General features: G+C 33.8%; 1 protein-coding gene across 5 annotated transcripts in view; it reads left to right on the top strand.

The window, feature by feature from the left end:
- MARK1 (microtubule affinity regulating kinase 1) overlaps positions 1-22144 on the top strand; it is a 129350-nt gene that overhangs the window by 86520 nt on the left and 20686 nt on the right. For 4 of the 5 annotated variants that reach the window (XM_081491960.1, XM_081491957.1, XM_081491959.1 and 1 more), the window contains exons 6-11: positions 3193-3263; positions 7858-7914; positions 14736-14972; positions 15060-15179; positions 20413-20512; positions 21695-21807. In XM_081491960.1, coding sequence (XP_081348086.1) covers positions 3193-3263; positions 7858-7914; positions 14736-14972; positions 15060-15179; positions 20413-20512; positions 21695-21807 — 698 coding nt within the window. Of the gene's footprint in view, positions 1-3192; positions 3264-7857; positions 7915-14735; positions 14973-15059; positions 15180-20412; positions 20513-21694; positions 21812-22144 lie in introns of all 5 variants that reach the window. The other variant, XM_081491958.1, reaches the window with a different exon arrangement.

Raw genomic sequence — 22144 nt, 5'->3', positions numbered from 1 at the left:
ATACACTTCTAGTGGAATACAATGTTTATTTTGACTATCCAGCATCAAAAATAGGATTTATTTTTAAACACTGATATAGAAAATCATTTTCATTTCCTGCACTTTCCTCAAGTGAGAGATACATTGCCAAAGAATCACTGTTCTTTTAGGCATAAGTCTTAACTTTCTCAGAAACAGGTTTAAAATTTATGCAGTTAAATAGTTTAATAAGTAAAAAGAGGATCTTGAAGGTTTTAAGGACTCATAGAATTTAAGCAGTTAAAGAAGGAGGGCATTGGAAATTATTTAAACCAACTTGTCTAATTAACCTTTTTTGCTAATCAATAGGAAAACTTAGTGTTGAGTCTAGTTTTGAGTCCTTTTAGCTAAAAAAGGATGTAGATTTTTATGATGTTCTGATATTCTGCAACTTGAATAAAGACGATTTATTTTAATCTACAACATCTAGACTATGTATTTTTATACTGTCTCTTAGAGTTCTAAAAATATTTACTACAAATATTAAATATTTTAATTGCTTTTTTAGTTTTTTAATAGATTTGGATTTTTGCATCACTTTTTTAAAACCCTAAAAATACTTCATTTAAGTTTTTTACATAACCCAAAAACCTAAATCATTAATGTTTTTTATTATCATAGGATTTAAAAAAAATATTAATAGTCATGCAAACTTGCATAAAATGTTAGTCTATAATAAAATTAATGAACCTTCAAATACCACATAATTCTTTCTTCACTTAACTCTTCTTTAGTTAGATGTAAATTAACAGTTTATCAGTATGGGAACCCTGTGTGTTTATAGTTCAATTAAACTTTTTTTAGTGATCTGAAGTCTCAAGAGAGGGCTAGACATGGCTTTGATATGAGAACGTATAGACAGCTAAAGATCTATGGGCGTTGTTCTATTTTTATGAAGGTCCACCACAAGGCTGGGTTAATACTAATGTGCGTACTGCTTTAACAGTTAATGGTAAGTACAGTCAACTCTCTATTGGTGCTAATGAAGGGGAGCAATGGCTGGAGTAATAGACAGCACCTGGGGTCCTTGCTGCTCTCCTTCAGTAGCACTGGGGGGCAGTGAGGTGTAGTGTAGGGTAGAGGGATGTGCACTTTAGCTCATCCCAAACCAGGTGGTCTCTTACTTAATTCTGATTCCTGGTGATAGGTTTCCTTTGAGTCTTGCCAGTCAGTGATCTTGTAACAAAACCATTGCAGTTCTGTAGCAGTAAATCTGGAATCGACCTCTTGCCTTTTAAACCTATAAATGACAAGATGACTCTGGAAAATAAAACAATATGTTTCCTCTAAAATTTGTAGATATTTTAGGATTGAATCTGACATGCACACTAGAAGCTTAGCATGAAAAACGGCCTTTGAGGAGTACATCTCTTGACTCTGGTTCATTCATGGGGCAAAAGATCTTCAGTGATTAGAAGGGCAGGGAACTCCTATATGAACCATGTTTTGTTCAAAGGAACCTATTAAAAGTAGGCATCAGGGCTAATCCACAGTGGTGTGTGTATTTCTCCTATTGTTCATGCAAACATTATTTATAAATGTTTACTACATACTAGGTGATATTTGAGGTGCGAGCAACACGTGGATGAACAGATACAACAAGGTCATTGCCATCAAAAAGATGACATTCTAGTTGGGGAAGCAAATCATAAACAAATAATATATAACCAGTAAAGGGCTGGGTCATGTAAACATCTGGGATATGAACATTCCAGGCAGAACTTGAGGGCAGTCCAGATTTTTGAACCCCTGCCGTATATATTATATCTTTCCCAGCCTAAATTCACATATCTAGAGTTAACTGCTATGATGGGTCAACTAGAGCATCTGTTCATTTCTCTGTTTTTATCATCCCATTTAATCATTTAAGTATGCTCTCTATAATCTGCTAACATTGTAGATGTATTAGTTTCATCTGACATACATACATCATTGCATTTTGATTTTTAACATTTTACTTATGTCCTAGGATTGATATTGCATATATGTATATGTAATATATCTGTATACCTAGATACAAATATATAATTTATTGAGTGCTTACTATATGCCAGTCACTGTGCTGAGCACGTGCATTATTTCATTAATCCTCACAACAGCCATGTGAGATAGGCAATAGGGAGAAACGGGGTCTTAACATAGTTAAGAAATCTTCCTAATATTTCCCCTTAGCAACTTAGGGCTAAATCAAGATTCATACCAAAATTAGTCTGATTCTAAAACCTGAGTTTTTAACCACTTTGCTGTACTTTATAAGAACTCTTTAAGCCACTTGGTGAGTTTTTAATATACATGTATGACTATATGGTACAAATTATAAGGATATAAAATTTTTATCCCTTACACTGAGGTATTTTATCTTTCATAATGTAACTGAACATTAGGTTTATTATTATTAATTCAAGAAAAATGAAAAAACTTACATGTAAAGGATCTATTCAAAAATTTTTACAGTTTCTAGTATCTTTAAATTATTTCAACAAATTTGTGTTGTCTATCCACTTTGTGTCCTGTCATGGGGATGGGCATGCAGGTAAAGTATGGGTGTGATGACAGCATTCAGAAGGTTGCAGCTCCTCTAGGGTATTAGGAGATGCACACAAGGATGGTTTCATTCTATATAGTAAGGAGTTAAGTACCAGTGCAGGTGAAATGAGTATCATGAGAATGAGCATGATCAAAATATGAAGGATAAGAATGAAATCAGTGTGGATGGAGATAGTTGGAATTTGACCAAGATTATATGATCAATAAACTTTTAAGAGAGTGAGCCAACATAATATGACATTTGGTATTTTATTTGAAATGTAAGCCCTAAATACAGAGCCAAATGTAATTTTTGGTTGCCTGTGCTGTGGCTTCCCTTTATTTGAATGGATAATAAAGAGTTGACTGTATTTTCACATAGTACTGAAAAGAAGAAAGAAAGTCTTCTTAATGTTTTTATGATTTTTTATTAAAGGAGTTTTGCTGATTCATAAGCTGCTACCAATATTCGGTTTTATATGTCTTTTTCCCTTTTTTTCTATCATGTAATAGTTTTAATTTATATAGAACTATCAGAAAAGTGTGGGCCAAAAGCTTCTTTAAAAACAAGGCAAAACTTGACGTTGCATATATTGTTAACTGAAAATCTATGTATATTTTACTGCCTGCTTTACCTTTCTGATTCAGGTGAAGTATTTGATTACTTAGTTGCCCATGGAAGAATGAAAGAAAAAGAGGCCCGTGCAAAATTTAGGCAGGTATGGAAAGTAGTTTTCAACTTTGTTTTGCTGATATTTTTAGTGATGTACAATGGACAGTATCACAAACCAGAATTCAGAGTACATGATACTTTAAAAAGAAAAATTCATACTTTTTTTTTTAAGATGGAAAGCTGAAAAAGAAATTTGTAAAATAGTTATAATTGGTTATTTTTAGATCATCATAAACAGTAAAATGTTGATAGGTGAGACTCTTATTAATAACTCTTTGATAGTCTTGGAAGTAGAGACCTAGAGTGAGATAGAAAATAAATACTTAAACATTTATCCAGGAATTATTATTCAGTATTATTAACTTTATGTGTACAACATAACTGTGTACTGTTTAAAAAGGTTTTTGTATTTTTTTAAGTAATTAAAGATATCTTGCTTTTGGAACTCCTGTTTTTGTAGGTTTAAAGACTATGATCAATTTTATTTAGTCGAGTAGGGAAGGAACCTTGCCAGTGTGAAGAAATGGTAAGATATTGGTATTTCCAGGTCGACTTGCTTATGATTTGTTACATAAATGATAAAATAAGAAAAAGCAATTGAAGTTCATCTAAGCTTTTGTTTCTAATTTTTAGGAATGAAGTAATTAAAATTAGCATACTTTAAAAATCACTGTAGCAATGCCAGATTAATAAATTATAAATTGTTCATAAAATTTACTGAAGTAAAGTTTCAACAGATAACTTACTATATGCCAGACTTTGCCTTAGTGAATTTCAAATACTCATTTAAAAATAGTTCAGTATCTCTTCTGTAAGCATGATTCTGCAATTAAAGTGATCCTGTAATCAGTAAGATTGGGTCATACTAATATGAAATGTTCCACTGTGAGATTTTTTCATATATATTGACAATTATAGAAGTCCTGAAGAAGATGGGAGGAAAATACTTTTTTGACTTTTTTTGACATAGCGCTCTCCGAATTGATCATAGAGTAAGTTTATTTTGGGAAGCATCTATTGTTAATATCTCACAGAATCATTACTTTTTGGAAGACAATATATAAAATGCTTTAGACCAAAGATATATACAGCCATTCATTGTATTTGAAATGGATCTTAGAAGCATTTTACTTAAAATAGCTAAATCTAAAGACAACTGGTAATGAGGAAGCAACATTGAAAAACTGGACAGCGTTCAGCCACATACTGTTAAATTCTTTTCTACGCTGGGTTGTAAGTCCAGGTTTAATTAAGTAAAGAACTGCAATCATCACTTCAAATGTCATTGTTCTCTCCATCTCAGTCACTCTAGCTTTAGTAACCAAGTCGGAAGAAAATTCCAATTGACATTAGATATTTCCATTGAAATCTAAATCAGTTTTTGAAGGACTGTCACTGCTCACTCTTCTTTTTCGTTGGTTGGTTTTATTTATTTATTATTAAAAACATACTGTGGTTGAAAATTGTACTGGGTACTACATGGAATTAGAAAAGGTGAAAATGCCTTTTGTTTTAAAGAGCTTACTCATCTTTACTGACAGGTGTGAGCGGGATAGGAGGCTGGGACACAGATATTTTCATAAAGATCCAAGTAATTACTAAGTGGCTCTTTTTTTTTAAATGAAATTTTGATTACTTTGAAATGAGATCAGAGGTCGAATATGAAATGAATTCTATTTAAAATGTAAAACAATGGAATTTTAAAAAATAATTGTCTATTATAAATATTAAATGTATTTTACTATCTATATGTGTTCCCCCAAAATTAAAGAGGTAACCAACTCACATTTTTAAAAACAGTGAAAACACACACACAATTTTGTAGTTATTTGTCAAAAAGTTGTTTTTGTTTTTATATTTATTTTTGCTAAGTTTATTTTTCTTTATAGGTTTAATTAAAACTCTAGTTAATGTATGTTTATTTTATTTTTATTTGCTCTGTATTTCATGCAATTACTTTTAAGAGTTTAAGAGTGAAGTGGAATATACTATATTAGTAAGGGTATATACACACCTATACATGTATGTCCTCGACTCTACCATGAAGTATAGCAAAGACACTATTACAGTTTAGGACCAATTTAGCAGCTATTGCTCCTACAGTACCTCTACATTCCCTTAAGATTTGAAGGCCTACAAGAAAATGATAATGTTGATTCAGCCCTCCCAATATCAAGACTACGACTTGAAGCTTGGGAATTCCTGACCCACTTATAAATAATTGCAAAGCAAACCCCACAATTGCACCTCATGGCAAAACATTGACATATCTTGTCTTAGGGTCAGTGCAGGACTGATTGTCAGTCATGTTTTTGAGATCCGTAACAAAAGGATCATAAGGAAGTTCGTACATTGCATTTGTGGAGATAGAGAAGGTTTTGAGATGGGAGAGTCTAGCCATAGATTAATGCAGTAAAACTTGGATTTGTGGATGAGGATTCTTACAGTGAGTGAGTCAGAGAAGCCAGAGCTTCTTTCATTGTAGAAATTGTATCCTACTAGATCAGTGTGGTGGTATTATAAATTATCTTTCCCTTCTTAAGTCTTTAAGACACAGGAGATTTTTATTCCAGAAGTGCCTATAGAACTGCTTTCATAGAAACTATCCTGTCTAAGGTGAAGTTCATGTTTGGTAACCAAATCATTATCTGTAGCATGCCTTCTTTACTGTATCAAGAGAAGGTGACTTGGAAAACATAAGGTTGTCAGCCAAGTTCTGACATATGTCAGAACTGACATATGTCAAAGTTCTGTTCTATGATACAAAAATAGCCTTATAGTATGAACGTCCTATGGTCTATATAATATATTCAGTAAGTTGAATTAATATTTCGATGTAAATGTATATCTCTCAACTAATGAACATATTTTGGTGAAAATTAGATATTACAATTTGAAGCATATTGCTTAAGAAAATGAATACTACATATTACTTGTAAGATTCTGCTGTGTTTGGGGGACTCATATTTCAAATTGATTATAATGATTCACAGTTCTGTTCAAAAACATTTCATGGTTCTGTAGCACCTGCTTAGTTTGGAATTTAGAGACTTTTACCAACTTGTCTATCCAGGTTTGACTCCCAATATTAGCATTTTCCAACCTACTTTTCAGATACATTGTGTTGCCTCCACAGTAGGTATTTCACCAAACCCTTACCTTCTACATCCCCATCCCCAAGCCTCCACATTTTAAAATATTTCTGTCCTTCATGTTGGCTTAGATCAAGTGTTAGTATCACCTATCAACTGGAAATTATTCTTTATTTTTATGATTCCCTCACTTCTTTGTACCTCTGCTTCTATGATTCTGCCTTGTTATATATATAGTTACTCATATACATGTTTTTTCCTCCTAATCAAACTGTAAACTCCTTAAGGGCAAGGTGTACATGTAGTGTTCATTTTTGTGTTCCCCTTGCAACTAGCACATTTTCTTGCACATAGCAGGTACTCAATAAACTGTTGGATCAAACTGAGTTTAATAGAATTACATCTTACTCATTGTATGTTGATTTTGTTTTGAATTCATGTCTTCTCTGTCTTTGAACCATTTTAATATACATTAGAATAGTTTTATAATACTGAAATATCAGCTTTGTACTACTTTGAAGTTTTTTTTTTTTCCTAACCAATATCCTATTAGCGTGGTCATACCTCACATCACCTTTAGAATTTTAAAAATCTCATTTCTGTCCCCATTTGTAAATGCCTAACCAATGTTCAACATTCAGATCGTGTTTACATTTAACTGACTCCACAGACCTGGATGTTCTGCTGTGCTTAAATGGCCATACATAAATGTACAAAGTAGCTCTTACCTGATTACTATCAGATAGTTTCCATTTCTGTATTTTATGTAATAAAAGTATATAACTATCATAGAATTGCTTATAACCTATTTCTCACTTGTATTTTTGGCCCTTAAGCCACTGGGTTCTTTCCTGTTTAGCACTTATCCCCAAAGAGCCCTAGGTAATAGAAATTAAGACTGCATACAGAGTCTAGTTACAAGGGTAGAATAGTTTGCCCAGCTGAATTAGTGACAGGTTTAAAATTAAATTTCATTTTTATCCCTTTTCTTTTGAAAATTAGGTTTCCTTTTAAGGCTCAAAAATTTTCCCTTTGCTTTGTAATATATGAACAGACAAAAATACAGTATTGCTAAATGCCCTATGGATAAATTCTTAAGTCAGTTGACCTCCCTGAGAAACATGCCTTGAGCACATTTAATGTAATTCCTAAAATAACAGTTTTGCATTTTGAACTTGAGCCAACTATCTTGAAATGCTGATTCATCTGTGCCAAAATTCTTATTCCAACAGTGGAGTAAACATTTGACCCAAAACTATGAAGTATACATTTGATTGTGTAAACAGAGAAATATAATAACCTATAGGAAAAATCTTCATGCACTCTGATAAATATTTAGTATATTTTAGCAAGAGAACACTACTTTTCCACATTGTCTGAATTTAAAAGTGAAAATTTCATCACTTTAGTAAACTAAAGGAACAGTGAAATTACTAAGTGTAACTTTGAAATCCAAGCTAGTAACTTCTCTAATTGGAATAATAATTGGGAAAAATGGATGCTTTTACTATAATAATTTTGAATCTTTTATTCAAATATTTATTTCAGATTGTATCTGCTGTACAGTATTGTCATCAAAAGTTCATTGTTCACCGTGATCTTAAGGTAAGAAACTGGTTTTATAACAAAAATTTCTTATCATTAACAGATATTTGATACTGTTAGAGGTATTTTTTGATTGCATAATTGTGCCAGACATTTTAGAAGAAAATTAGTTTTTATTTAATTTTTACAGCAGTTTTTTATAAAAGGCAGTATTTTCTTTCTTTTTTTTTAATTGAAGTATAGCTGGTTTACAGTATTATGTTAGTTTCAAGTGTACAGTGATTCAGTTATATATTATACATATTTTTTTTCAGGTTCTTTTCCATTATTGGTTATTACAAGATATTGAATGTAGTTCCCTGTGCTATACAGTAAATCCTTTTTGCTTATCTATTTTATGTATGGTGTTTTATATCTGGTAATCCCATACTCCTAATTCATCCCTCCCCTCTTCCTTTTCCCTTTGGTAACCATAAGTTTGTTTTCTGTGTCTGAGTTTGTTTCTATTTTGTATATAGATTCATTTGTATTATTTTTAGATTCCACATATAAATGATATTATATAATATTTGTGTTTCTTTGACTTACTTAGTATGATTTTCTCTAGTCCATCCATATTGCTGCAAATGGTATTATGTCGATCCTTTTTATGGCAAAGTAATATTCCATTGTGCATGTACACATACATACACACACATACACACACACACACCCCTGCATCATCTTAAGCCAGTTATCTGTTGATGGGCACATGGGTTGTTTCTGTATTTTGGCTGTTGTAAATAGTGCTGTTATGAACATTGGTGTGGGTGTATCTTTTCAAGTTGAGTTTTTGTGTTTTCTGGATATATGCCCCAGAGTGGGATTGCTGGGTGATGTGGTAGCTCTATTTTTTAGTTTTTTAAGGAACCTCCTTACTCTTCTCCATAGCTGATGCACCAATTTACATTCCCACCAACAGTGTAGGAAGGTTCTCTTTTCTTCACACCCTTTTAAGCATTTATTATTTGTAGACTTTTTGATGATAGCCATTCTGCCCATGGTGAAGTGATAACCTCATTGTGCTTTTGATATACATTTATATACATTTTTCTAATAATTAGCAGGGTTAAGCATCTTTTCATGTGCCTGTTGGCTATCGAGTATGTGTTCTTTGGAGAAGTGACTATTTCGGTTGTCTGCCCATTTTTTGTGGAGAAGGCAATGGCAACCCACTGCAGTGTTCTTGCCTGGAGAATCCCAGGGACGGCGGAGCCTGGTGGGCTGCCGTCTATGGGGTCACACAGAGTCGGACACAACTAAAGCGACTTAGCAGCAGCAGCAGCCCATTTTTTGATTAGCCTGTTGGGTTTTTTTATTATTTAGTTGTGTGAGCTGTTGATATATTGAATATTAACCCCTTGTTAATAAAATGTTAAAAAATTTGCAAATAGTTTCTCCCATTCCTTGATTCTCTTTTCGTTTTGTTCATGGTTTCCTTTGCTGTGCAAAAGCTTTAGAGTTTGATTAAGTCCCTTTTATTTTATTTATTTTTGTTACTTTTATATCCTGGGGGAATAAACTTAACTAAGGAGGTAAAAGACCTATATGCACCTATAACACTGAAAACTGTAAAATATTAATAAAGGAAATTGAAGATGATCCAAAGAAATGGAAAGATACCCCATACTCTTGGATTGGAAGAATTAATATTGATAAAATGCCACACTCCCCAAAGCAATTTACAAATGTAACGTAATTCCTATGAAAACTTCCATGACAGTTTTCACAGAACTAGAACAAGTAATCCTCAAATTTATATGGTACCACAGAAGACCTAGAATTGCCAAAGCAGTCTTGAGAATAAAGAACAAAGCTGGAAGCACAGCCCTCCCAGACTTCAGATGATACCACAAAGTTACAGTAATCAAAACAGCTTAGTATTGGCATAAAAGCAGACACATAGATCAGTGGAACAGAATCAAGAGCCCAGAAATAAACCCACACACCTACAATCAATTAATCTATGGCAAAGACAAAGGAGGCAAGAGTATACAGTGGAGAAAAGACAATCTCTTCATCAAGTGTTGGGAAAGCTTGACAGCTACATTTAAAGTCAATCAAATTAGACACTCTCTCACACCATATACAGAAACACTCCAAATGGTTTAAAGATCTAAATACAAGGCATGACACCATAAAACTCCTAGAAGACAACCAAGGCAAGACACTCTGACATAAATCATAGAAATATTTTCTTAAAAGGCAGTATTTTCACTGAGCAAGTGAAGAAAATGTGGATGAGAGGTTATCTAGCATTAAAGGTTAAGAGGATTTGATTCTGTTAATTAGCTTCTCTTAATACATAAATGTGTAACTTTGTCCCTAATTAAAAATGCCTGAGGCCCCATTCCATCAGAAGCAAGGTCAGGGTACAAATCCAGGTTTGTCTGATGTAAGAGCCAGTGCTCATCCTTACATTGAAATTCAGAGAAATATTAGGAAAATTTTAAATGTTTTTATGAATCCCTGGTAGCTCAGTTGGTAAAGAATACACCTGCAATGCAGGAGGGTCCGGGTTTGATCCCTGATTTGGGAAGATCCCCTGGAGAAGGCAGTGGCTACCTGCTCCAGTATTCTTGTCCTGACTCCCATGGACAGAGGACCTTGGCAGACTACAGTGCATGGGGTCTCAAAAGAGTCAGACACGACTGAGCAACTAACACTACTACTACCATGAATATCAAATGCATGTGATTAGTATAAACTAGCATACTTTAGACTAAGTTATGTGTGGTAGTCAAGAAATGATGGTGGCAGTGAACATGGGACGGCAGATACCTCTTGGAGGAACTGATTTCATTTTCTTTAGGGATACCGAGAAGACAGATGGCTGATCATGTGGTAGTTCTAGTTTCAGCTTTTGAAGAACCTCTGTACTGGTTTGTAGAATGGCTATACTGATTTACAGCCCTCCCAACAGAACACAGTGTTCTAGTTCCTCACATTATTGATGACACTTATCTTTTATTTTTTTCATATAGCTATCCAATTGTGAGATAATACCTCATTGTGGTTTTGATTTGCGTTTCTCTGATGATTAGTGATGTTGAGCAACTTTTCATATACCTGTTGACTGTTTGTATGTCTTCTTTGGTAAAACGTCTATGTAGATGTTTTGCCAATTTTTTAATCTGGTTGTTTGGTTTTTTGGTTATTGAGTCACATGAGTTTCTTACATATTTTAAATATTAACCCCTTTCAGATATGTGGTTTGCAAATATTTTCTCCCATTCTGTATGTTTTCTTTTCATTTTGTTGATGGTTTACTTTGCTGTGCAGGAGCTTTTTACTTTGATATAGTCTCACTTGTTTATGTTTGCTTCAGTTGCCTGAGCTTTTGATATATAATCCAAAAAGTTAATAATTGGTAACTTCCCTAGTGGTCCAGTAGTTAAAACCCCAAGGTTCCAATGCAAGGGACACAGACTGGATCCCTAATCAGGGAACCAAGATCTCACATGACGTGTAATATGGCTCCACCCCCCAAAAGTTAATAATACTGTATTAAGTACTGGAAGTTTGCTTAGAGAGTAGATTTCAGGTGTTCCCATCATTAATACCCCCAAAAAAGGTAACTGTGAGGAAATATGTTAATTAACTTAACTTTAGTAATCATTTCACTATGTGTATGTGTATCAAATTATCATGTATTATATCGTAATTATGTTTTTTTATTAAAAATAATTTTAAAAAAGAAAGAAATAGTTGAGGCCAAATTGATTTTTTTTTAAATAAAAGTAAAAAGTTCCTTGTCTAAAAAAGTTTTTTTTCCCCTTTTTCTCTATTTTTCCAAATTTAATTTGCATGTTCCTTATCTAGAAGTCTTTTTTTTAAAACTTCTTTTCCCATTGCCTATGTCAGTTACTAGCAGTAATTTGTGTTATATTTGAATATACTGTCCTAAATAGTTGTTTGAAGTCTAACACTGTATTTTGCTCCATTTTTCTGAGGTTATAGAGTTTCTCCTGCTTCAAATATTTCTTTTTCTCAGATTCCTCCCTCAGCTATTTTAAGGGAAATCGTTGCTGCAAAGAAAGAGAAAGAAGAAGGCTATTTATTTCCCTGCCTGTGTGTTTGACTCCTAGTTTGTTGTCTCATTTCTTAAATGGAATATATCTGAAAAAAAAAAAAACAAAAAACATTCATCACCTTGTTTTTCTCCTCCAGTCCTGTGGAGGGAGTTTCCTGTATGCACTTGGGAGGAAACCTCAAAACCGTCTCCAGCTCTCCTCTTCTGGGGCAGCCTTGGGTACTTTGCTGTCTATCCAGACATCTTTAGAGAGACTGAGCTAAGTCTAGCTTGCTCCCAGAATGCCACAGAAATTTACAATCACCAGACCCTTATATCAGAACATCAAAGTAACCTGGTTTTGTCACACAGGCCATAATGTTATGATCTAATATAAATCTTCCAAATCTGTGTGCTGTTAAAATATACCACTTTTTTTGCATATTTTGGGTATTATCTGTATCTTTATTTTCTAAAACAGGATGAAAATAAATATCCCAAACTAGTATTCCTTAAGAAAATAAGGAGGTAAGGGAAGGAAGAGACATATGATGGGCCGAGTGCTGAGCTCTGCTGACTGTTGGATCCTTAAGTGGTATAGAGAACTCTGGATTTATTTTAGTCAAATTTTACTCCTTTTTGTAACCTGATGAAACACATCTACAAACTAAGTGATAACTTTGTCAGTCTGTCAGTTTAGCATAGAATGAAACAAAACATATACAAAAGCAAGTCCTTTATTGAATTACTTGCATGTATAAAAGGTACATTTAAATGTTTTTCATTAAATGGTTCTGATTCAGGAATATTTTAGAAAATCTGTTTTTCAAAACATAGGGAGAAATCTCTTCTTTCTACCATAATAAACCTCCAGTAAAAGAATCTTAGTTTTAGAAAATTGAAAAGAGGCTTAAAACAGATAAGACCTAATGGAGACTAATGTTGTATTGTTTTCTTTTACTGGAAGAATAGAACTTTGTTGAGGATGCGTTTTGCAAGAGAGGATAAGGAATGAATTCGTTAGTCATGGAACCCCTGACTTGCTTTAACCAGTGATACTCTATTAAAACAGAGCATATTCGGGTAAATTGGTTGATTTAACCCAATAGCGTATTAGTGTTTTGTTGACTTATGTTCTTTAGAATAGGTCATGTTAAGGTACAATTCCAGGATGTTTCTTACCATAAGGAAGAAAATTAGGCTTAAAATGACCTCTGTGAGAAAATAGTTTTTAAATAACCTTTCTTAAACAGTTACACACATGCGTGCATACTAAGTTGCTTCAGTCGTGTCCAACTCTTTGCAGCCCTATGGACTGTAGCCTGCCAGGCTTCTCTGTCCATGGGATTCTCCAGGCAAGGATACTGGAGTGGGTTGCCATGCCCTCCTCCAGGGGATCTTCCTGACCCAGGGATTGAACCTGCGTCTCTTACATCTCCTGCATTGGCAAGTGGGTTCTTGACAACTAGCACCACCTGGGAAGCCAAAACAATTACATATATGTATATAAATGAAACCTTCCTATATAGTGTTAAAATTCAGTCTTTGTCGTTGTTGTTCAGTCGTTCAGTCGTGTCTGACTCTTTGCGACCCCATGGACTGCAGCACACCAGGCTTCCTGTCCATCACCAACTCCTGGAGCTTACTCAAACTCATCGAGTCAGCGATACTATTCAACCATCTCATCCTCTGTCGTCCCCTTCCCCTCCTGTCTTCAGTCTTTCCCAGCATCAGGGTCATTTCCATTGAGTCAGTTCTTTGTGTCAGGTGGCCAAAGTATTGGAGTTTCAGCTTTAGCATCAGTCCTTCCAGTGAATGTTCAGGGTTGATTTCCTTTAGGATTGACTGGTTTGATCTGTTTACAGTCCAAGGGACTCTCAAGAGTCTTCTCCAGCACCGCAGTTTGAAAGCATCAGTTCTTCAGCACTCAGCCTTCTCTGTGGTCCAACTCTCACATCTGTCCATGATTACTGGAAAAACGATAGCTTTGACTATATGGACCTTTGTTGTCTCTGCTTTTTAATACACTCTCTAGGTTTGTCATAGCTTTTCTTCCAAGCGTCTTTTACTTTCATGGCTGCAGTCATCATCTGCAGTGATTTTGCAGTCAAAGAAAATAAAGTCTGTCACTGTTTCCATTTTTATACACCATCTATTTGCCATGAAGTGATAGTGTTGAAATTCAGTCCTATATAGATGTAATTCAAAACAATTAGATGTTGAAGTACTCTACTGGGCTTCTTAGTTTGATGTTATATTTAAAAATGAAAGACAAGAAATTGGGAGATTGAGACTGACATATATACACTATGATGTGTAAAATAGATAACTAAAGAGAACCTACTGTGTAGCACAGAGAACCCTACTCAGTGCTCTGTGGCGACCTAAATGGGATGGAAATCCAGAAAAGAGCAGATATATGTATGCATATAAATGATTCACTTTGCTATACAGCAGAGGCTAACACAGAACTGTAAAGCAACTAAACTCCAATAAGAATTAATAACAAATTTTTAGAAAGAAAAAATAACTGTGAGGTAATAGATGTGTTAATTAACTAGATTATGATAATCATTTCACAATGTATAGATTTATTAAATTATCACTTTCTATACCCTTTTAAAAAGTAATGCTGTAAAGCCTAAATATATTCAATTTTTATTTGTCAATCATACCTCAGTGAAGCTTGGGAAAAGTTTTTAAATAATAAAAAATTCACATAATCTTAAAAAGAGAGACAAGAATACATGTTTAAGATCTGAACAATTATAATGAACATTTTATTTTATGTAGGCTCTTTACATTGTCCTTTTTATTATTTTCTTCTTAGGCTGAAAACCTTCTCCTTGATGCTGATATGAATATTAAAATTGCTGACTTTGGTTTTAGTAATGAATTTACAGTCGGGAACAAGTTGGACACATTTTGTGGAAGCCCACCTTATGCTGCTCCTGAGCTTTTCCAAGGGAAGAAGTACGACGGGCCTGAAGTGGACGTGTGGAGCCTCGGCGTCATTCTTTACACGTTAGTCAGTGGCTCCTTGCCTTTTGATGGCCAGAATTTAAAGGTATTGGCTAAATTCAATATTCATGTTCTGTCCCCAATCACGATGATTTCATCAGCCAGCAATAAATGCTTTCTTTTGCTTTCTAAGGAACTGCGGGAGCGGGTCTTACGAGGGAAGTACCGTATTCCCTTCTATATGTCCACAGACTGTGAAAACCTTTTGAAGAAATTATTAGTGCTGAATCCAATTAAGAGAGGCAGTTTAGAAGTAAGTAATTTTTTCCACCCTATATTTAAAGTTTGACAATTAAAATATTTGAGGAACTAACCTGTGTTTTTTTAGGAAAATTGCCAGATCATCTCATTTGTCTTTTGTTCAAGCTAGAGAAAGTCACATGATGCTTTCACTACTCAAAAGTTGTGCAGTGGGTTTCTCTAGAGACTCTTATTTCTTCTTCATCCTGCAATGAAATATTCAAACCACATCAAAATAGGGATAAGATTGACTTAGTTGAAGAAGAAGGAAAAAAACTAGCCTCTGTCAGAAATTGCTTGGTCCAATATAGAAACCTTGTATTTAAGAAGTACAAATATTTCAAGGATGAAAGAAGATAATGAAATTTGAATCCAGTGAATACTCCATGACTGTATCTGATAGTAAAAAAAAATCAGTAGAACCCTCTCAACATCAGTACAAAAAATTTGATATATTTAATAACTAGAGCATGATGGAAACAGGTATTTCATTTCTTACCACACTGTTTTGTTGCCTGCATACATTCCACATATGTGAGATGTTTATAATAATAGATGCTATTCTAAAAGTATTAAGTATATTGCACCCACTGATGTCAGAGGCTCATGTAACCAAAAAGGTCTAACAATTTTTTCTTCTGGTGCTGTAATCTGAACAACTTATTAAGTATTTTGCCCATCTGTTTCTAAGAATATTTTCACCTGCACTAAAGTAATTTCAGAGATTCAGCATGTATTGTTCTCTAGTACTTTTTTGTCTTCATTTATTTGCCTTAATAGATAGGGTAGAAAATTCAGAGAATTAACCTCATGTAAACTGTACTTTTTTAGTGTAGCAATGGGGCTTTCTGGCACGGACTCCATGCTGGTTAGGAGGCAGCCTTATAGTGAGCCATCCCTGTGTACAGAGCTCTCAGGTTAGTTTGGGCTTTGTAACTTTATTACCACAGTACTTTTCACTGAAAGATACATTATGTTTGGATGGAAGTTAAGGGATGGTGACTTCCACTGGGAAGTTAAATGCTTTATATCAGTGAATCAATCAGATGTTTTTTTACTGAATTATTTGTTTAAATGTGATTAGTTCCTTCCTATAATTTTTTCCTGTTTTTTTTTCCTTTGGGGGTAAAACGACATGTTAATAATGTTTTAATAGATAAATCTATACAGTAAAAAAGCCCACTTTCATATTACTGCTCTTCTAAACTTACTTTCAACCATTATAATAGAAAATGAAGTGAAATAGTTAAAATTGTGGACACTCATCAGTTCTAAAATCTTACAGGGACAAAAGCTTCACTTAATCCTGCTTTATGACCCATTTTTATCACTGGAGTCAAATTTATATGCATGTCACTTAGTAAAAAATCTCCAGAATTGATGCATCAGCTCAGCTAATCAGCAGAGCAAAAAGACCAACAAAAATTATTTAAGGGGAATAGATGTTAAAATCTCTGTGTACAGTTGATAAGATGTATTTGATGTCTTCTTAACGATGATTCATTTACAATAATAGCCAAATATTTAACTCTTTTATCCTTAACATTAAAATGTGAAGGATTAAAGTATTAGAATTCTCTGAGTAGAATTAAAAATCCAAATTATTATTATGAAAACATTTGCTCATCAGAAGTTCAACTTGATGTGTTTGAGTATAGTCTGGAACCTCCTGTTTCAGCTTGTCAAAACTGTGTTTTCCAGCTATGGAACCATGAGTCTACATTGGAAATGCTACCATAATATTGCAGATATCACTATACAAAGGCTGTTCTGCTTCACAGTTCCCAGGACTGACTTTCCAGAGAAACCTGATACCAATTTTAATAAAAGATTTCTTATACCAAATCTTAAGAAACTCCCCTAGAAATAACAAAGATGTTAAAAATTGTATTAGTCTTCACTTTTATTTTCATATGAACTTTATTGTCAACTTTGCAATTAAAATAAATCTATAAACTTATAAAAACAGCCATTTTCAAAACACCAGTCTGCAGTATGTAAACAAACTTTTTATACAGTAATGTTTTCATGTCATATTGCATTCTTTTTTTTTAACTTAAACATTTATAGTTGTACTCTTTGCTTTATCATGAACATGACCTCCTTCCCTTTATGTATCAAAGTTTAACTGTTTTCTTGCTTGTTGCATAGTTGAACTGTTTTCATTGTTTTTGCTAAAATTAATGTGACAAACTTTTTTCCTTTGGGATATATGCTTAAATAAATACTCTAAGCCATAGTTACTGAGTCAGAAGGTATAATCAGTCTGCCAGGTCCTATGTATCATTGCCAAAAGATTGTACGTGACCTAAAGCACTTGAGGGTATCTGTTCTCCACAGCTTGTTTCTGTATTAGATAGAATAATTTCTAGTAATTGATGTCTTTATGGTAATAATACAGTCATAATCGCCTTAATTTGTGTTTCTTTCATTAGAGATAATGCTCAGTGTTTTTAATGAATAGGTTAAGGGTGCTTCTTAATGTCTAAGCTTTCTGTGTCCCTTTAACTGCTTGACTAAAGGAGTCTGGTTAATCGGCTTTATAGACATATCAACTTTGTACATTTTGATATGAAATATTTCCCAATCCCCACTTTTTTTTTAATGGAACTTTATGTATTTTTTCAGTGTATTTGAGTATCATGAGTTATTTAGTAAGCTCTAGTCTTTCCTGACTATGTAACTTGCCAATATTAAAATTTGATTTAAAGAATCTTGATTCAAGTAATCTATTTATTGTCTTATTAAACTTCTTATTTAACTTACACACCTTCCTATGCTTCTCAGATATGACTATGTATTTCTTAGGGCCTTATAAGTTGTGTGGCTTAATCCTCCATGAGAACAAAATTAATGAAACTGATTTCATATTATCCTTGCTTGACCTTTGGTTGTTTCTAGATCTAAATAGTTATATAGCTTTCTTAGGCTGTGTGTATGAATGCTTTCAGCTCTTCCTAATTGGAATCGTAATGGGAGAGACAGGACCACACATGATTTTAAAAGGATTTGTGTTTCATGCTGTGCACTGGTTCCCCCCCCCATTTAGTAGAATATTGATGGGTCTGAATTTTTTATTTTTAGAAAGAAGCTGAAAAACTCTTCTGCAGTCTCCTCTTTGTATATTTTCTTTAATTTTTCCAATCCTTAACCAAAATATTTAAAATAGTAACAGTTTGAGCCTAAAGCAAAGCCCTTCCTTACTGCTTTTTCTCTGTCATTTTAGTCCTCAAGAAGTATTTTTCTACTTTTAACATCTTTTTCATCTGCTGCTAAGATAATCTTAAAAATCTTGCTTGTGTCTGCTTAGTACAAGTGGCAGTAAATCAAAAAACAACAATAATAACCATTTTTGAAATGAAAATTTCTGAGTACAAATTCAGAAGCATATGGCGTATACTTTACAAAGGCTAAAACGATTTAAGAAAAATTGTTTTCATCTGCCCAATCTAAAGTCCATAGTTTTTTAATGTGTGGACCTATATAGGGTTTTTATTTCTATTTTTCATTTGTTTAATTCTTTATAATTCATCTGTGTCCATTATTTTGCTAGAGTTTCTCAGCAAGTAGTCATCTCTGTTCACTGGCAGTGATGGCTAAAGTAAACTTTCTTCAGTTTTGGAGTCTTGTTTGTCCTCTTGTTTCTTGTGTTGAAGTATCTAAAATTAAATCTGAAATGGATTAGTTTGTTCACCTGGTCTAGTGCAGTGTATTGGCCACTGAACAATAGCTCCCTATTGCTGCTTCCTCCTAACGCAGGCAAACAACATTCTACTTCCTGTTTCTATGAGTTTTATTTAAAACAATCCTTTATATAAGTAGATCTTATAAGAAGATCCTTTATATAAGTAGAATCATGCAGTGTTTGTCTTCCTGTGATTGGCTAATTTTTCTTAACAATGTCCTCAGAGTTCATCCACGTTATAGCATATGGCAGAATTCCCTTCTTTTCTAAGGCTAACACTTCACTGTATGTGCATATCACATTTTCTTTATCCATCCATCAGACATTTAGATTATTTCTACATCTTGGCTATTGTGAATAATGTTGCAGTGAACATGGGTATGAAATATCTCTTCAAGATTCTGTTTTCAGTTATTTTGTATATATACCTAGAAGTGGGATTGCTGGATCAGATAGTTGTTCCGTTTTTAGTACATTAAGGAGCCTCCATACTCTTTACCATAGTAACAATACCATTTTACAGTCACACCAACAGTGCACAAGGGTTTCAGTTTCTTCATATTCTCACCTACACTTGTTATTTTCTTTTTCTTTTTTTCGACAGTTGTCATCCTAACAGATATGAGGTGATATCTCACTGTGATTTTGATTTCCCTGATGATCAGTAATGTTGAGCCTCTTATCATATGCTTATTGGCTACTTGTATATATTCTTTGGAGATATACAGGTCCTTTCCCCATTTTTTATTTTGAGCAAGTTTTTGTTGTTATGGAGTTGTAGGGGTTGTTTATATATTCTGGATATTAACCCCTCATGTGTATTCTGGATATTAACCCCTCATGTGATACATGGTTTGCCAATAGTCTCCTCGTTTCATAGACTGCCTCTCCCATGCTGCCTTTTAACTGCCCAGGGTTGACTGTTGTTGCAATGTTGGCTTAAATTTGACTCTGGTAATGCACACCAGTGCCTGTTTTCACACTGATTCTTAATAATTCCTAGTTCTAGACTTAAGTCTTAACTGTCCTCTCTTCCCATATTCTCTAAGCTATATCATCATTGACTAACCTTGACTTCCATCTCCTATGATCTCTTCTTTCTTAATGTTTTAGTGAGGATTTTAAAATATAGCAGATGATTTTAAAATCATCACGGTATATATTTGGTAGAAGACCAGGAGAAAAATCTCTTCATTATTCTTAACTATAAAAATACAAAGCAGAAATTAAAATCAGTAGGTTTTTATGTTAAAATTTTCAAATGTGGAAATACTCATTTTAGAGGAACATAGGCAGCAGGCAGTGTATTTTGAGTCAGTTCATTTGGTGAGTGTGCAGAATGATGGGTATAGTTGTCATAAGATACATTAATACAAGTATGTCTCAGGCCTATACCTTCTGTTGGCCTGCTAATTAAACTAGAAACAATAACTTTAGTTTGAAAATGTCACATGATTCTTGCTGATTAAAATAGCAAATTTCACATTTACTAAAAAAGAGAGCTAATATAAGTAGTTGAATGTCCTGATTGGCCAAACATAATGTAGAGTTTATTTCCTAGCAAATAATGAAAGATCGGTGGATGAATGTTGGTCATGAAGAAGAAGAACTAAAGCCATACGCTGAGCCTGAACCAGATTTCAATGACACAAAAAGAATAGGTAAGCATTTAAGTATTGTGAGAGGTGCTGTCCCTAGGCTAAAAGTCAGAGTCCTTTAGTCTACCAAAATTATGTTTAAAATGTAAATGGGAAGGAGTTTTTATTTGAAAAATGCTTGCATTATCATCTTTTCTTTCTGCAGATATACACTAAACATTGCAAAATTCAAGTTCCTTATTTTGTTCTCATATATTATAATCTAAAACAATTATTGGCAACAGTGATATAAAAATGGAAACAATGTAAATAAGTCTCATTCTTTTCTTTCAACAGTTCTAATGAGGAATGACTGGTTTATGAATCAGCACTCAACCCATGGCTGATTCATGTCAATGTATGGCAAAAACTATTACAATATTGTAAAGTAATTAGCCCCCAACTAAAATAAATAAATTTATTAAAAAAAAAAGAAAGAAAAAAAAAAAAAGTAACTGCCAAAAAAAAAAAAAAAGAATCAGCACTATTCAGACTGATAAATATCAGCAAAATATAGCACGTATTTTAACCAAAAAGATAGAAGCACTGAGTTAGCAGGAGGAGCACTTTGGTCCCCTCTTGGTTTCCCACTAACTCAGCAGGGTCCATCCTCCACACCCAGTGTCCACTTCCAACCTCCTCCCTCTTCCTTCCCAAAGCCATCAGAAACTCATAGCTGAGTCATCTCAGCTATGCTCCTGTCTTGCTTGAGGGCAGAACAGCAAAGGAGGAGCATTTGAGGGAGTTAGAAATCTGATCAGAACTGCAGAATTCAAGCCTTCCAAAGAATCAACCTGCCTACAGTTCAAAAACCAAATTTGTCAAGCGATGAGAGAAACCGCTCCATAAGTGGCTGAGTATGTGTTGCAAGAGAGAGAAGGTATTCTGTGTATGTCAGAGACAGATATTGTGTCTATCTGGACAAAGGAACTCAGCTCAAGAATGTGCTAGGCAGAGAGAAATGGAGTAGGCTCAGGAATATATTGACTCATGAGAGTGTTTCTGCCTGAAAAATTGGGGATGTACAGTTCTAACTACACAGAATCTGTATATTAGTAGTCTAGAAGTTTTTATATTAAAGTTACACTTTAAAATGTTAGAACTTAGTTTTCATAGCTAATGTGGCCAAACTTGCCCATTTTTGTTGGTTTGTTTACTAAAATAAACTCGCTTTCAGAAATTTTGCATTTTGTTTTTTATTTCTAGATATCATGATCACCATGGGTTTTATACGAGATGAGATAAATGATGCCTTAATAAATCAGAAATATGATGAAGTCATGGCTACTTATATTCTTCTAGGTAGAAAACCACCTGAAGTAAGTTTTTCACCTTTTCAGATTAATGTGAATTATTTTTTAATCTGTAACTTAAGCCAAGTTACAGCTTAAGTATAAATATAATACTAGCAAATATATTCTAGGTGGTATGAAAAATAATATAAAAACACTAACATTCTTATTTATTAGAATGCAGAATTCACAGTGCTAAGTTATGAACTAATCTTATTTCTGAACACGAAGAGATTGTTTCGAAAGAGTAGGCATAGTGTCTTGCTTAGCTCTGAGAGGCCCCGTTCAGTCAGGTCCTTGAGAACAGCATCCCCCAAATGCAAGAGCCCTTCCAAAGGCAACATGGTTATTCCAGGTGCACAGA

Source organism: Giraffa tippelskirchi, chromosome 5 (genome assembly GCF_054371585.1).
Source record: "Giraffa tippelskirchi isolate mGirTip1 chromosome 5, T2T-mGirTip1v1.2.pri, whole genome shotgun sequence".
Taxonomy (NCBI): domain Eukaryota; kingdom Metazoa; phylum Chordata; class Mammalia; order Artiodactyla; family Giraffidae; genus Giraffa; species Giraffa tippelskirchi.
This window is presented reverse-complemented; position numbering and strand designations above follow the sequence as displayed.